Source organism: Pezoporus occidentalis, unplaced genomic scaffold (assembly GCF_034315485.1).
Source record: "Pezoporus occidentalis ecotype Australia unplaced genomic scaffold, CSIRO_AGI_Poc_V1 ctg128, whole genome shotgun sequence".
In the NCBI taxonomy this organism is placed as follows: domain Eukaryota; kingdom Metazoa; phylum Chordata; class Aves; order Psittaciformes; family Psittacidae; genus Pezoporus; species Pezoporus occidentalis.
This window is the reverse complement of record NW_026913082.1, coordinates 1,035,501-1,050,518: the sequence shown is the minus strand read 5'-3', so window position 1 is coordinate 1,050,518 and position 15,018 is coordinate 1,035,501. Positions and strand designations below refer to the sequence as shown.

General features: G+C 42.4%; 1 protein-coding gene across 2 annotated transcripts in view; it reads left to right on the top strand.

Moving 5' to 3' along the window:
• The window catches only part of FAM20C (FAM20C golgi associated secretory pathway kinase), a 59,974-nt gene that overhangs the window by 15,759 nt on the left and 29,197 nt on the right, over positions 1-15,018 (top strand). The window contains exon 4 of one of the 2 annotated variants that reach the window (XM_062607997.1): positions 3,592-3,684. The exons of the other annotated variant lie outside the window; for it this stretch is intronic. Coding sequence (XP_062463981.1) covers positions 3,592-3,684 — 93 coding nt within the window. The remainder of the gene's footprint in view (positions 1-3,591; positions 3,685-15,018) is intronic. 2 annotated transcript variants of the gene reach the window in all.

Sequence of the window (15,018 nt, the reverse complement as noted above, 5' to 3'; positions counted from 1 at the left end):
GCAGTGACTTCTGCAGGGCAGTCACAGCAAAATGTACTCTCTGGCAAATAGCTTGAAACCCTGCAGAACTCATCTTACTTTCTCTGCCCTTTCCCAGCCTCCCAATTCCACACTGAATTTATCCAGGAAGTAAGCCAGCTCCACAAAGGCCCAGGCAGGATTTGGAAATGGGGAAACCAGAATCTGCCTTTGGCACATTTTGTGCTCGGTGTTTGACATTAACTGACAACTCTTCATCTGGTCATTGATTCAGGCTGGTGGAGTAACAGGAGGAGGGATACTTAACAGTCAGGGAAATGCCATAGTGGTAAATAAAGCCTGATCAGCTGCAATTATTTTATTTATTCGTGGCTCTGCATCTTCATTCCTGAAATAATTGCCCAGAAAGTATTGCAGAGGAAGCCAAATCTATTTATAAAGCCTATGGCCCGGCGTAGATTCCTTTGCTAATTCTAAATGCATCATAGAAAAAGCGTGTATTTGCTAAAACTCCAGGGAAGATTTAATGTACTTGCAATGTATCTTACAGTTAATGTGTAGTTTTATTTAGCTCATAACAGTTCAATCATACAAAATTATTACCATATGGGACAGGAAAAAAATAGCAACCTCCCCTTCTCCCATGATTAGTGTGTCTAACTGTACTAATATTATACAGCATAATAAAATTTATTTACATGATCACTGATATCTGCAGCTGCAGCTTTGTATATGATTTATCAGGTAGAGATAGTGTAGAGCCATAAATTCCAAAGGGTTTTGGCTTATTTGTCTAAAAGGAGCATGTGCTTTATAGTTTTATTTGGTTTCCCTTTGTTTCTGCTAGCTGGTGGAGTTAAACAGCTGGCTCAGCAACAAAACCAACACACTGTTTTTTAACTCCCAAGGCTTTATTCTTGAAGGGACAAACTCTGCTCCAGCAGAGTCAGTGTTAGGATTCCTATTGTATATGCTGGTGCCAGGATTTTGAGAGAGGTTTTTACAGTTCCTTATGGAAAAGCCAAATAGGATCAAATAGAAAATGATACCTTGCTATTGGGGTTGTGAGAAAAGTGTCCTGTGGTCTGTGTTTAAGAATGACATCTCTCATTCCCAGTTTCATAGACTGCCTTGTAGAAATGTGTAGGAAGGGTATTGAGGTTTATTTGTTCAATTCAAAGAAATAATACTGTATCCAGTGAACTCACTTTGGACTGAAACAGGTAAAAGCCAGTTCTGTTCCAGCTTTAGATTTTGCTTGGTATTTTTAACATCATTTTTCTTTTCTTCTGCTTTTACAAGTCACACTGCAGGATTGCTAAAAGCCACATGGCTGTTTCTTTCAGTAGCTGAAGTTTGTGGTCTTAATTAGCAGCAGAGTGGTATCAGGACAGAAGAGGCTTTTGGGGTCATGAAATCTAGCCTCCTTGAATCACAGCCAATCATCCCATGAAACCCCAGTGCCAGCCACAAAATAAGCTGGAAGTCATGGTCTAGTGGAAAGCTAGTGCTCTACAGAAGTGAACCAAGCACACTCACTGTTCAGCTTCTGTAACATTCCTATAGCATATCTGTTGGCTGAAGGCAAAGGTGCTCTTAGCTGGGCTGAAATCTAGCAGTCAAGGTCATGGGGAAGATAATATTTTTGTTTGCATTGGCAAAGCACAGCTCTTTATTGGCTTTTAAATGTCATAGCGACAAAGGATTAGCAACGTTCTTTGAGTTTCTCTTTGATTTCCTTTTAGGATTGCTCAACAAATAATGCATTTTTTGATTGGGACATTAAAAGGCCAAACAATCCCTGTAATACAAACAGCTGTTAATCGCTTTCATTTCCTACAGTTATATTCCCTTTCCGAAGCTGCAGTGTGACTGTTGTACCTGTGAAATGCAGCCTCCAGGCCTGATTATCATATCAATTAGGTTGATGTAATTCTTCGGAATCGGTACCAAAGCTTCCAAATCAGAGGGCTTGGAATGAACTTCAGAATCAGGGCCACTGGAAGATTGCTTTCCTTATTACATTGCATATCATGCTGTTTTGAGGAAATACATTTTTTCAAACCTGTTGCATTTCAGCTGGCAGGCATCCAGTATAAACACACTGTTATAAGTCAACATAGCAATTAAATCAAATTGCAATGTTTTCTCTGAGCAGCTAGAGAACTGATATGCATCCAGTAGCTGCTATGCTAGAAGCCTTCCAGGATTAACACTTCAGCATGCTGGAATGTGCCATGCAAGACCTAACTGAGTAGTGGCTGCTCAAAGTACAAACCCAGCCACTATGTTTTGTCACTTGGCTTAAGCCATGTTACTGTACCAGTCACTGGAGAACGCTGGTTATGTGCAAGGTGTGTTACTGGAGACCTAATGTTGAGACCTCATAGCAGCATTCCAGTATCTGAAGGGGGCCTACAAGGATGCTGGAGAGGGACTCTTCATTAGGGACTGTAGTGATAGGGGAGAGGATAGCAGGTTCAAACTCATACAGAGGAAGTTCAGATTAGATATAAGGAAGAAGTTCTTTACTGTGAGGGAGGTGAGGCACTGGAATGGATTGCCCAAAGAAGTAGTAAATGCTCCATTCCTGGCAGTGTTCAAGACCAGGTTGGATAGAGTCTTGGGTGACATGGTCTAGGGTGAGGCATCCCTGCCCATGGCAGGGGATTGGAACTAGATGATCTTAAGGTCCTTTCCAACCCCAACTATTCTATGATTCTCTGATTCTATGAATAAACTGGTAGGAAAGGTTAAAGCTGCTAATCCCAGCATTCAGTTTATATAGATGTATTTTAAAATTACAAGGAGTGCTGTCTCATTACATCATGAAGAAGAGATCGGTTTTTTTTGCTGCTGGAAGTAATAATCAGTAATCAGATATTCTGTGGACCTCAACCCTGAGAATTTGGGCTTTTTAAGGGCATTCAAATCCTTACCTACCAAATCCCTGCTGAAATGTTTACCTGAGTGAGACTGACAGGCAGATTTGATTGTACTTACATCAGGAATAAGTCTGGAGTAAACTGGACAAATTATATCACTTGATATTTAAAGTACATGAGACCTGAATGTGCTCCTAAATAAGGACAGTAGAGGTTGCCATGTAGTATTTTAGCTCTTTAATTTTTGGTATATTATGCATGAACTGTGTTTCTCTTGCAACTAATCCTGTTCATCACATCAGTCTTCTTCAGTATTTCAATGCCAATTGTATTTTAAGAGTCAGCAGTGCCTCTGGTCCAAATCTCATTTATGCAGATTGGAAAATTTGCAGTGACTTCAAGGAGAGCTGGATCAGGATTGAGGCTGACTGATGGCTCTGGACAGCAATGAAATCCAGTCTGTCTGTCACTGTGCACTGTGTTTTCCTTTGCCGCAGCTCAGCCACTGCTGCCTAAAATAAATGATCAATCCCATCCAGCCCAGGAGCAATTTGTTCTCAAATTCTGAGAGCATGTTTATGAAATGTCCTGAGAGTCAAAGTCTGCAAAGTCCAGGTAGCTCAAAGGTTGTCCATTCCGATTAGGATTTGTAGGGATCTGTGGTAGCAGTGTTTCATCATGCTAGCGGCCAGGACAGGCAAAACAAACCTCTGTCCCTCTCTTTTAGTACCAGCTCAGTTGTGCAGTCTCAGGCCTGGGTTATCCCTGGAGCTGCAAAGGAACTGCTTGGAGCCAGGATGGAACAAAATGAGTCCCAGAGGTGAGGGGGAGCAGACCTTCTTTCGGCAAACCTGGGCTGTTTTGCTGGATATCACCATGTCCATGGGGTTCAGCCCAATCCCCCTTCCTGTCACTGGGAAGCTGCTATCCACCACTGCTGGTGGATTCTCCCCAAAGTCCTTCTCCCCTGACTCCCCCATGGCATCTTCAGCTCCTGACAGGGGAAGACTTCACTCTGCAGCTTACAGAAATGCCAGCCCCATGGTCTCTATGCATAGGCCTTTTGCAAAAATAATTCAAGCCTTGCATTTGTTTTCAACTGATTTGGGGTTTCTCCAGCAGATGATAACGCAATGCTCAACGTGTGCTTTTGTTCTTGTCTTACACAGACACAAGTGGCCACAGATACTGACTGTACCTGCCCCTTATCACCATTTTAAGGGAGAGCTGAGTGGACAGTCATATTTTACAGTAGTGAAGTGTCTCTGCTTGATTAGCTGCCTTTTATCTAAGTGCTTATATACTCTTGCTAATTAGTCTTTAGGAATAAAGACATGCTGCTGCTTATTCTTTTTTCTTTAAACTAGTTATTGCAGCAGCTAACAGGTTTTTTTACATGTTACCACGATGTGTTAGGAAAGAAGCATCTTCAGTGTCTGATTTTAATCAAGCTACTTCTTCATTTTAATTGTCTGCGTACCAAGAAATGCAGTCCTGTGGCTTCATCTTTTACTCAGAGACCCAATTTCAGTTCCTCAGTTTCTTATTTAAAACATTTTACCCTGCATTGGCAGTGCAGAAAAGCAGCAAATGTTATCAAGGGAAGAGCTGGCCTGAAATGCATAACCTGTAATTTACTGCTAAGTAACAGGGCTTGGTACATGGGGGACTCGGTGTAGCAGTGAGGTTAGATGTCCTTAGTAAATCTAACCAAAAAAATATGCCCAAAATGTTTTCAGTGGGATATGCAGGCAACACTACCCTGAAATATTTCATGGCAATTTGCCTCCATTTCTCTACAATTTATAATCCTTAAACTAGGCTCAAGAGACTGAAATTCAGGGAGGGAAAACAATTTGTGCAAGACTCGTGGCGTAAACCAGAGGCTGAAGCTGTTTTCTCTCTGGAGCAGCACGTATGGCTTTATCCTGGAGATGAGTTGTGCTGTGCTCATATTCCCCCTTGGAAGCAGTTATTTTTAGATGTTTTATGGAGCTAAATTGCTCCCTCTCTGCTCCTGGTCTTATCTGACACAGGGATAGCTCTGGGGATCCCCACCACTTTGGAGGAGGCAGATGGGGATTTGGCCACTTGCGCTGAGATTTGTTTGAAGTTTGTGCTCTTGTTACAAGAGCTCTCAACATTTCTGCAGGTTTCTTGAGTTAGGGCAGCTGGCAGTGGGAAAGGGCAGGAGCTAAGCAGCAGTCAGATGGATCTGATGAAATAGCTAGGACCCACATCCAGCTCTGCAGGCGACACAGCCCCATGGTCACTGATGACGTGAAAGCAGGGTGGCTTTGGGAGAAACTCACAACCGGAGTAAGAGCATCTTGCAGGTTGAGACTGGAAGGTTTTGACAAAGCTGAGAGGCTTAAGAGTGCACACAGCACACGTCCAAATTATGCTCTTGGCACAGTGCTGTTGGTGGCTCACTCCTGTAAACAAACAAAACTGTGTGTTTGAAATAGGCGTAATACCTGTTAATAATATGGCTGTAGGACACACTGGGTATCTCTGGCTTTCTGTTTCTTCATTTACAGTGTCTGGCTCAATAGTGTTAGTACCTTTCTTGTTAACATTTTTCCACCCTCCTGCATGTGGGTAAATACAAGTGAGAAAGCCTGGAAGACTCATTTGCATGTGAAGAAGTAGCAGAAACCCAGAGTAAATAGCATCTGCAAATGTGTGGGAGCTGGAGAGTAGGGGGGGGGACAGCAAAACTGTTGTAAATAGAAGCAGTTGAAAGTGCTGGATTATGTGCTGTGGATAATAAAACACCCCAAGGCAGCACGTAAACCAGATACTGTTCTCAGCAGCAGAATCCAACTGATCCTGTTAACACTTCAAGCTCCTTTTGCTAATTGGGGGTCCAAATTCTTCATGTAGGGGTGGTCAACCAGCCAGAGAGTAAGTAATGCCATGGCTGTACATGGAGACCTGTAACAGCAGAAATACTGCATGCAGACTTCAGATACACACAGTCTGTATATGGATTTTAAACTACTTTGATTAGCTGGCATGAAGCAGCAAAATAAATGAAGATATTACATTAATCTGTAGATTTAGGCAGAAATCTAGCAATGACTGGTGTATTTCCTTTGCTTTTCAGTACGACTGGCTTGTATTTTGATTCTACCTCTTGAAACAGAAGATTTTGACCCAGCATATTTGCGTTTCCTTCTCTTTTGTGCCTGTTTGAATCACCACAGTATGATAAACCATCCAGAATTTTCAAGCCAACCTCTTTTGCATCTGATTCTTTAGGGGTTTATTAAGCAGAAAATCTGATTCCTGGGGCATAAACCCCAGAGGTTTTTCAGCCTTTCATGTTGCAAGCCCAGGTTTTGTGTCAGGGCCCTGAGTGAGCCCCAGCCAGGAGGAGGGGAGAGCGATGCTGTGATTCGATCACCAGCTCTGCCTCCTGGGGCTGAAGACGGCAGAGGCAACTTAAAGCATCATCCTGCTTTTCTCCATCAGATTGAAATGTGGGGCTGGGGATGGCTGCCAGCAGAAGGACAGGGTGCAGTAAGGAGGGTTTGTGCCAGCCCTGTGCAAAGCAGGGACAGCATCTGTCCCCTTCAGCATGGACCCAGTGCCACCACAAGCCTCCAGGTCTCCCCCCTTTCACAGTAGCAGCCAACATGACATCTCAGGGCTCTGACACCAGCGAAACAGGGTACACAAAGAGGGGGACAGCCTGGGGTCACCGTTGCCTGCTTGATCTTCCTATTCCCAGAGCCAGCTTCAAGTTGAAATCATCTTTTTCTGCAGCCTCCTGACCCTGGGTACAAGAGCTGGGTAACTGGGAGTTTAGTCCAAAACATGCCCTTTTTTGCTTTGCCTGACCTACTTGTCACTGCCCACAGGGAGCCACGGGGTTTGTGATCCTCTCATGCCTTTGCTTTGGAGTCAAGCTTTTGTACTGCTGATAATATCGCTGTACCTTGAAGTTATCTTGGTGTGCACTGGGTATTTTGGTACAGAAGCTGCTTTTTATGAGCTTCTGTAGCACTCAGGGGCACTGAAGCATCAACGAAGCCTCCTCTTTGGTGCTGCGGTACCACGGGGCAGTGCCAGTTGAAGCAAGTCCATGGCGCCAGGAGGCATGAGGTATAGCTAGGTCCTGCTCTGTTAGCAGTCGGCAGGGCCATGTAGAAGAGATGGGTTTTGCAGCATATCCAGGCCACCTATTCAAGTCCAGGCTCTTCTGAAACCCGTGAAATTGTCTGACAACTTGTGAGCAGGCACCGTGCCATGCCAGCAGATGGGCATGAATGTCCTGGCTGCCAAGAGCCTGGGATGTTCATCTGACAGAGGAGCGAGAGCAGAGCTCCTCAGTGCTGGTGTCCAAATGCCTGTCCCTCCTGAAGTTACCATGGAAAGACTGGGCACAGCAATGGGGTGTCTGGTTTGGGCATGGGGTGTTTCACAGCAGAGATGGTACCCCCACATTTTCCCTCTGGTTGCTGCTACTCCATCGCTGAGGACAAGCTAGTTTCTGAGCTGCTTTCAGCCCAAGCTCCTCAGTCCATTGGGGACAGCCAGTTCCTGGCACTTTCCTGTGTCCTCCAGAGACTCACCTTGAAGGCAACAGCACAGCAATTCTTTTTTTACTACCTCTGCTCAGTGGCTTTTCAATGAGAGCCTGGCTCTTGCCAAAAGTGAATCCTGAGATAAAAGGATTAAAAAAGGCTTCACAGAAATTGTCACAAGAGCTTTCTTTAAAACAGAACTCCAGAGAAGGCCTTAATGCTTCTTGGCCTGAGGGGCAGCTTTTCTCACACAGGCATACTTTTCATGATGATTGACACATCATTAATTAACTGTTATTAATTAACCCCATAATCTGAAGGGATGGGGGTGGAATTCCTTGCAGGCCTGGATCCCGTCATTTCTTTGAACGCAAGTCCTCTGTTCTGCTGCACTTCCAAACCCATCTGTCTTTGGGACTGAAGAAGCTCATAAAGAAGACAGAATTAATGAACAACCTTTTATAGCCCCCCTTCAACCGCCTTCATTTCCTGACAGCCGCAGTTTGAACATGATTTGTAGGAGCGAGACTATTTTATCTGTTACTCTGAGTTTAGAGGAAGGGAAACATGGAAACAAAATCAGTTGTTGCCTTTCAGCCTCCCCTTGTTCCCTGCTGTGTGGGATATGATGCTGTGAAGGATACGGGATCCATCTGAAACATAACGCTGGGCCCGTGTGTGGATGGTCACACGCCTCCTTGTAGGCTTGTGGTGCTATGAAAGCTCAAAATTAAAGCAGAAAAGCACTCTTGCCTCTCTGTTTTAGCCATGCTAAAGTGCTGAGCTGCACCCCCAACAGCAGCAGAAGGGACAAATTCTTCCTGTGCTGACTTCAGTTGGCTTTGCCAGTGTCCTTGAAGACTTTATTTTGCTCGAATCATTTTGAGCCAGCCCATATCTTCTGCCAGTTCTGCCTGGTGGCCTCTAATAATCTCATATGTCAGGCAGCAGAGTGATTATAGCTTTATTTAACTTACTTTGTCTGCATTTGCCTTTCAAGGAGCAACAATGCAGCAATTCTGTAAGCTAAATGTGGCCTTAGAAAAGAAATTTCCTGTTTATCCACAAATACCAGATTCTTGGGAGGATGCCAATCTTGATAAGACATCAGTGGTGCTGAGAAGCCAATAGTCATAATCATTGATAAGCATTTTGCTGATGTTTTGGCAAGGTTTTGTGTCCAATATTGTTGACCCTATGCTTTTCCTATTATGTACTGTATCCTTTGGCAAGAGAATGACCTTCTCAGGGATCATAATGGTACCTATATTGCAGGAGGTGCCTAAACCCCATTATGTTTGGCATGGCTTGTTCTTTTTATTCAGAGTTGAGTATCAGGGTTCATCTCTCCCATGCAATCTCAGCCACAGCAATACTAATCCTGCCATTTCGCATCGCTGCAATTGGGAACAGCCTCGCATTGCTGACATCTGAATTACATTTTTAACAACAATTTCCTTTGTTATATAAAATGAAGCCAAAACAAACACTGGCGTTGGAGGCTCACTTTCTGGTTTAAACAACACGGACCTTTAAATGGATGAGGGTTATGAATCATTTTTGTGTAGGTTTTGGGTTGTTTACTTGCTTGTTTGTGAAGGAGTTTGTTGCCTTTTTGTTGTTTCATTGTTTTCCCCTGGCAATGTAAGTCTGTCACTCTTGGAGCAGTAGACAGTTTGGAAAAGCTCCCTGGTCCCTCTTATCTAATGGTACTGTTATTAGATTATTGGATACTCGCTTCTCTCTCTTCCCCTAAAAATTCCCTCACTAAAAGAGTGAAATTGCAGTGTACTGAATTGCCTGATATTGCACTGATTCTTTATTGCAGCATCTTCTAGATTTTAATAGCTACAGGCTTTGAAACTATTTTGGTGTTACCAGACACATTTAATATCTGTGAACTTACAGCAGGTATTTTCTGACAGTCAGCAATGACTCCAAAGCCCCAAAGAATTTCACTGAACAACCCTGAATTTCAAAGCCTGACATCACTTCAAGCAAGGAATACAAATCCATCAACAGGAGCGGGATTTTAATTGTTTTGTGAATGATTCTATAGAAATCTAAAATTGCTTTGTGGAATGGAAAAAAAAATCCCCACTTTTATCTGTGAAGAGGTTTTAATTCTGGTGAATAAAATAAGTGACTGCTGTAATAATACAAGATTTTTTTCCCTCTGACTGTGTAGCTGTTCCTTCAGCCCCTGCCTGCTGGGATTTTATCCTTAATCAGTGAGACATCGGAGTTCATCAGATATTATACATGGCAACTGCCAAACCAGGAGAGGCTCTTCAGTGGCTAGATTTGTGTTTCTATTATGTTAGCTGTTAAAAAATGAGACCACCTGCATTCTTCTGCAATGTGACCTTCTCTAGCTGGTCATATGCTACGTTTTCTCTGTGATCTGATCTGATTTTAAGGGTAATCAAAAGGCCAACAGGGCTTTAAAACCCAGTAATACCTTGACTGTTGCTTTACAGTTTTCTTTTCCTTTTTTTTCCCCCCTTTTTTTATGAAAGAAACTGAAACCTCTGCAGACATTTCTACATCTGGCTTAGCTTCTGCTTAAACACATCCTCAGGGAATGCTGGAAAATATTACTTCTGTTTAGAAGAGAAGTAAATGAGTCATATTTTCCAAAATAGTTTTCAAGGAAAAGGATATCAGATCTTGTTTGTATTTTCCTGTTTAATGGCTCTGGTGAATACTTAAAAATGATCTGCATCACAGGAGAAACACCACCAGAGTGTGACTATTTCTATTGCCTTGGCAAATGGCAAATGCCTTTACAGCTGGCATGGATCAAGAAAGTGTATATCCTTATATCCCAGGGACAGTGCAGGTTGTAATGATCCCTTCCCTGTCTCACCTATCTGTCCTGTGTGCATTCAAATAATGTGGCTGCACCTTGGGCTGATATGGGGCCAGAGTCATATCAGTGAAGGGTGGAGGAGGGCAGCATGTCTCCTACCCTAGGCAGGTTTGCAGGCGTAGCAGAAGCCCTTTTCCTGCTCCTTCACCCCTTTGGTGGACTCCAAAGGGGGTCTTGTTGATCTTCAGGGGTTTGGGGCTCTCATGTCTCTGCAGGTGCAGTGGAAGGACTCTCCTGAGTTTCTTGTCTTACCTCAGCATTTCTGTTTGTGAATCAGCTGGAGGAATCCCCTTTCCCTCACCTAAAATATTCGGGATGCCTGAGGGGGGAATCACAGAAGGGGAGATATTCAGGGACCCCAAACTGGAGACCATAGTGGAGGTGGGGGCTCATATCCCACCTCTCCACTTGGCTTCTTTGCTAGAGAAACCATTTCTGAAACCCTGAACAAGCCTCATCCCAGGCCAGGGCACAAAAAAGGCATCGTATCCCCCATCTCCACTCCAACCAGCATCACCAATATAGCTAAACCTTTGCAAAGGCTCTCAAGGACGTGAGCAAGCAGCTCTCAAGTGGAGCCATAATAGCATCTAATACTGCTCAGCAATAACATTTTCTTATCCAGGCATTAAAATTATTATTGAGCTGGATTTAGAGAAAAAATAGAAGATGAACTAGTATTTTGTATTTTAATTAGAATTAAACCTACAAAAACATGATTGGTTGCAGAATCTGAAATTCTGCACTGATATTTTCCCTGTCATTTGAAGCATGTTGATATTGACATGGATTAAAGTATGTAAAACCTTCCTATTGAGGGCTTTAAAAGATCTTTAGTTGTTTTCAGAAATAAACCTAGCCATTACTGTATCTTTGAAGGGCAATTATTTTGTCCTTTCTTGCATAACTACACATTTAAAAATACATTTTAAAATAATTATTTTTAATTTTTGTTTTTTTCTTCAAATTGACCATAACAAACCAGAGCTATCTCTTCAGGATTAATTTTCCACCTAGCTGAAGAAATTAGCTACTGCATTCTCCCTCCCACCTTGAAGCCTTGCTACAATGGTTACCTGGATACCCTGCCTGTAAAGGATGTATGTGCTGAAGCAATTTAAATAGCCTGATTTGTCATCTAACTGCAGACATCATTAGCAAAGCATTATTTGGCTGGAACATTGTAGGCTGAACATGGATAACTCCTCTCTGTTGAGGAGAGATTCAATTTAACCACCTTGTGACCACGTATTGCCTCCTGAGTGTGGAGTTGCAGCAAGTCTAGTGTGAAGAATATGAGCAGTATCTGGGTGGGAAATCGTTTTCCTGTGGTGTATAGCTATTGGAAATGTATTCTGCAGCAGGATGAAAAGAGGGTCTTTTAAATATGTTGTTTCAGAATCTACTGATTTATTTGGGGGTAAGGAGGTAATTTCATATGATGGAGAAGAGGGAAGGGAAGCCTGGCTTTTGCTTTTTTCCCTATGGCTTTTCTCTTCGTCACATTCCCACTTTCAGTTTATTCCTCTGGTTATCATCTTTCGTTTCAAAATGGCACATCTGTCGGGATAGAAGGACCCCTACAAGCAGGATTTTAAAAACAAGACAGTGAAATTGCAATGATGACTTAAAATTCATTTTACCACATATGATAGTGTGTAAAGTAGAAAACAGTGGCCTCCTCTGATAAATCAGAAGGCAAAAATAGTAATTTCCCTGGAATTTGACTATTGGGCATGGTCAAGGAGGCAGTCAGTGCATAACAATAAAGGAACATGTAAAAACAAAACTAAGCTTTAAAAAGAGCATTTTGTTAGTTACCAGATCACTTTTTAGGTCTGGAATGACCCAAACATACTATTTTAAGGCTTTAAGTCAGATCAGGTTATTTATTAATGATTCCAATATGATTTGGATAACTCAGCTGGAGTCTGGAGATTTGTCAGATAGGTTCAATAGACCTGCATCCTCCCATCTAAACTAAATCTGCAGCTATAGCTGAATTGTAGGAGCACCACAATTGCATTGCTGCCAGTTACGTATTCCTGAACATCCTTCTTGGCAAATCAACTCGCAAATCATGTTCAGGAGTCATAGTCTTAAATGAAGCACGGCTGCAAAATACTCTTGCTGATCTGTGGTGCAAGTCCTTTTCCTTTAGTCATAATTGATGTTACAAAATATTTTATGGCTTCTGTCATTAGTATTCCCAATTGGCTCAATCTGCAATTTATTTCATGCTGTAAAAATGCTAAGAATTTTCTGCTGATGAGCAGCAACAGCAGGGCATGTTTCTAGATTTATAGGCATGGGATATTTTTGGGTGGGTGAGGAGTCTTTTGTCTTTGAATTAAAATGTGTCTAGACACTCTTTTTTGTTACAAATCTAGCAAAACGAAGATACTTTTGAAGCAGTAATTAAATTCCTTCAGTGACATTCAGTATACTGTGCACAAGGCTTCAGTATAATTTCCAGGAAATCTACAGTATTTTCCTTGCCATTTGTAGGACTCAGCATATAAATAATGCAGTCCATGCTGTGCTGCTTTTCAGTTCATCCCAGGAAATTATGCCATTAAAAATGCCACGCTTCTTTCAGGCACACACAGACACAGCAGGTAAAGAGAATATTCATGAGATGAACAGTGGCAGAAGCAGCATCAGCTAAAACCTAACCCTGCAAAGCACACCTCAGACCATGAAATTGTTTGTGGTAATTATAGTGTAGAGCGAGACTGTTGATTAACTTAACATTGTGGCAGTCAAACTATGATCCATCAAAGTAGGCTCTGGATTTGGGACCCAGGGTTAGGACTTGGTGCAAAATAAGGTGAAGAGAAATGATGAGCACTGGAGCCTCTCCTGCCACCCCAAACATGCAAAGCCAATAACTGTAGTGAAAATGAAACTTCATTTGAGCAGTTTTTGAAATAAAAGGTCCCCATAAATTCCTGATAGACTTGCTTTTGTACGTGAGCACATGTTGCTATTTGAAATCTTCAATTCAGACATTAAAAAATCCCCTCTGCAAAAATAGTGGTCGCTCCTGCAGTGTTCAGATAGCAAAGATCACCCAGTGTATAAAAACAAAGATGTGCCCCTTTGCTCAGGAAGGTAAGAATGTTCTGTATGTTTAAGATGGAGAATTTGCCATCTATCATTTCATATGCATTACTTATGCATAAGCAGAGCTTTAGTACATGTTGCAAATGGAAATGAAGTACATGATGTGCCTGGAAGGAGTTTATCTAACTATTTATGGGCTGATCACATTTTGAGGTAGAACTGACTTGGTTATTTTTAGTTAAATAATGTTACAGTTGTAGTTGCTTTTATAAAGAACCAAGAAAATTCTCCTGCAGTTCACAGACCTTTCTTGCTGGGTCTCATTTCAAACCTTAATGGCCCCATGCTCAGCTGCTCCCTGGAGGAGAAGCTGAAAATCTAATAGCATGGGGCTGCCTGTCTAATTGCAGATCAAGGAGTTGCAGCTCAGAGACAGACTTTAAGCAACCACGAAGCAGCTTTATATGTCTTTGTGCCTTTCTTTCTTCCCTCCAAGATGCACACAGAGCACTCAAATGGGTTTTGCCAACTTGGAGCCACCTGCTCTGGTTTGGAAGTGGACCATGTCTGCTCTCTGGCAATCCACATTAGGCTCTCCCAGCCTTCAAAGGTGGTACCCACGTGGAGTGCATGTTTGCCTGGTGCTTTTGGCAGAGATTAGTTTTCAGAGTTGGAGTTAGGTGTAACTGGTACAAAGGGACTTTGTACAGGAGTGGATTCAGCTGAGCATGAGGCTCATGTGTGAAAAGTTTTTGCTGGATCTCTCAGAACAGTTCAAAAAGCCCCAAATTCTCACTGTCTCCGAAAAACAAAAGCCTCAGTCTGCTCTCTCATCTTTATTTTCATGATAAAAATCAACAATTTCAGGCAGTTGCTCTTTGATAAGCCTTTAGAAAGGCATTCCAGTAACTTTAAAGTTAAGATGTAAAACATAGCTACAGCACATCATTAGCATGAGTGACTGTTCCTTTTCTCTAATAAAAAAGGAACAGAAAACCATTAAAACTCACAAAATAATAAGGCAGAAGCATCTAATTTAATATGGTCATCTATTTAAAAATGTGCATTGTGCATAAATAATCAGATGCATCAGCAGGGGATCCATAGCCGTCTAACAAGTAAGTTGTTTTGCAATTGCCATCTGACCTGTGGATAAGTGGAAACAATGTCTTCATTAAACTTGCAGAACTGAATATTAATCATTAGCAAAACCAGCACTGCAATATGCAAGGGAAGTCTTGCTATGTCCCCAGGAGCTGTGTGCGTGTACCTAATGGTGGGATTTAACTATTAAGGTCATATCAAAAATAGATATGCTGTTTGTCTACAGTGCTTACTGGCCTCCTACAAAGGCAATCAATCAGATTTAGGAGGTAGTTTAAAGACTTACTGTATGCTGGGGGAGGAAAAGTTGTATCTAGAAGTATGTCCTAGAAGGCTTGACTTCACAGGTGGTGTCCAATGAAGAGTCTTTACTGGGGATGAGCTGGGTTTTTAGTGGGGATGAATGTTGTACTGAATGTACTTTCTTAGGGACAGAGTCGCTCCACTGCTCCAGCAAGCTACGAAGCAACCTGTACTAGTGCAGAGCTTTTGGAAAGCACGTTCTGCAACCCTGCCTCAGACTGCTTTAGCCTGGTCTAGTCTGTGTAGGTTTCTCCAGTGATGTCCAATAGCACTGAGC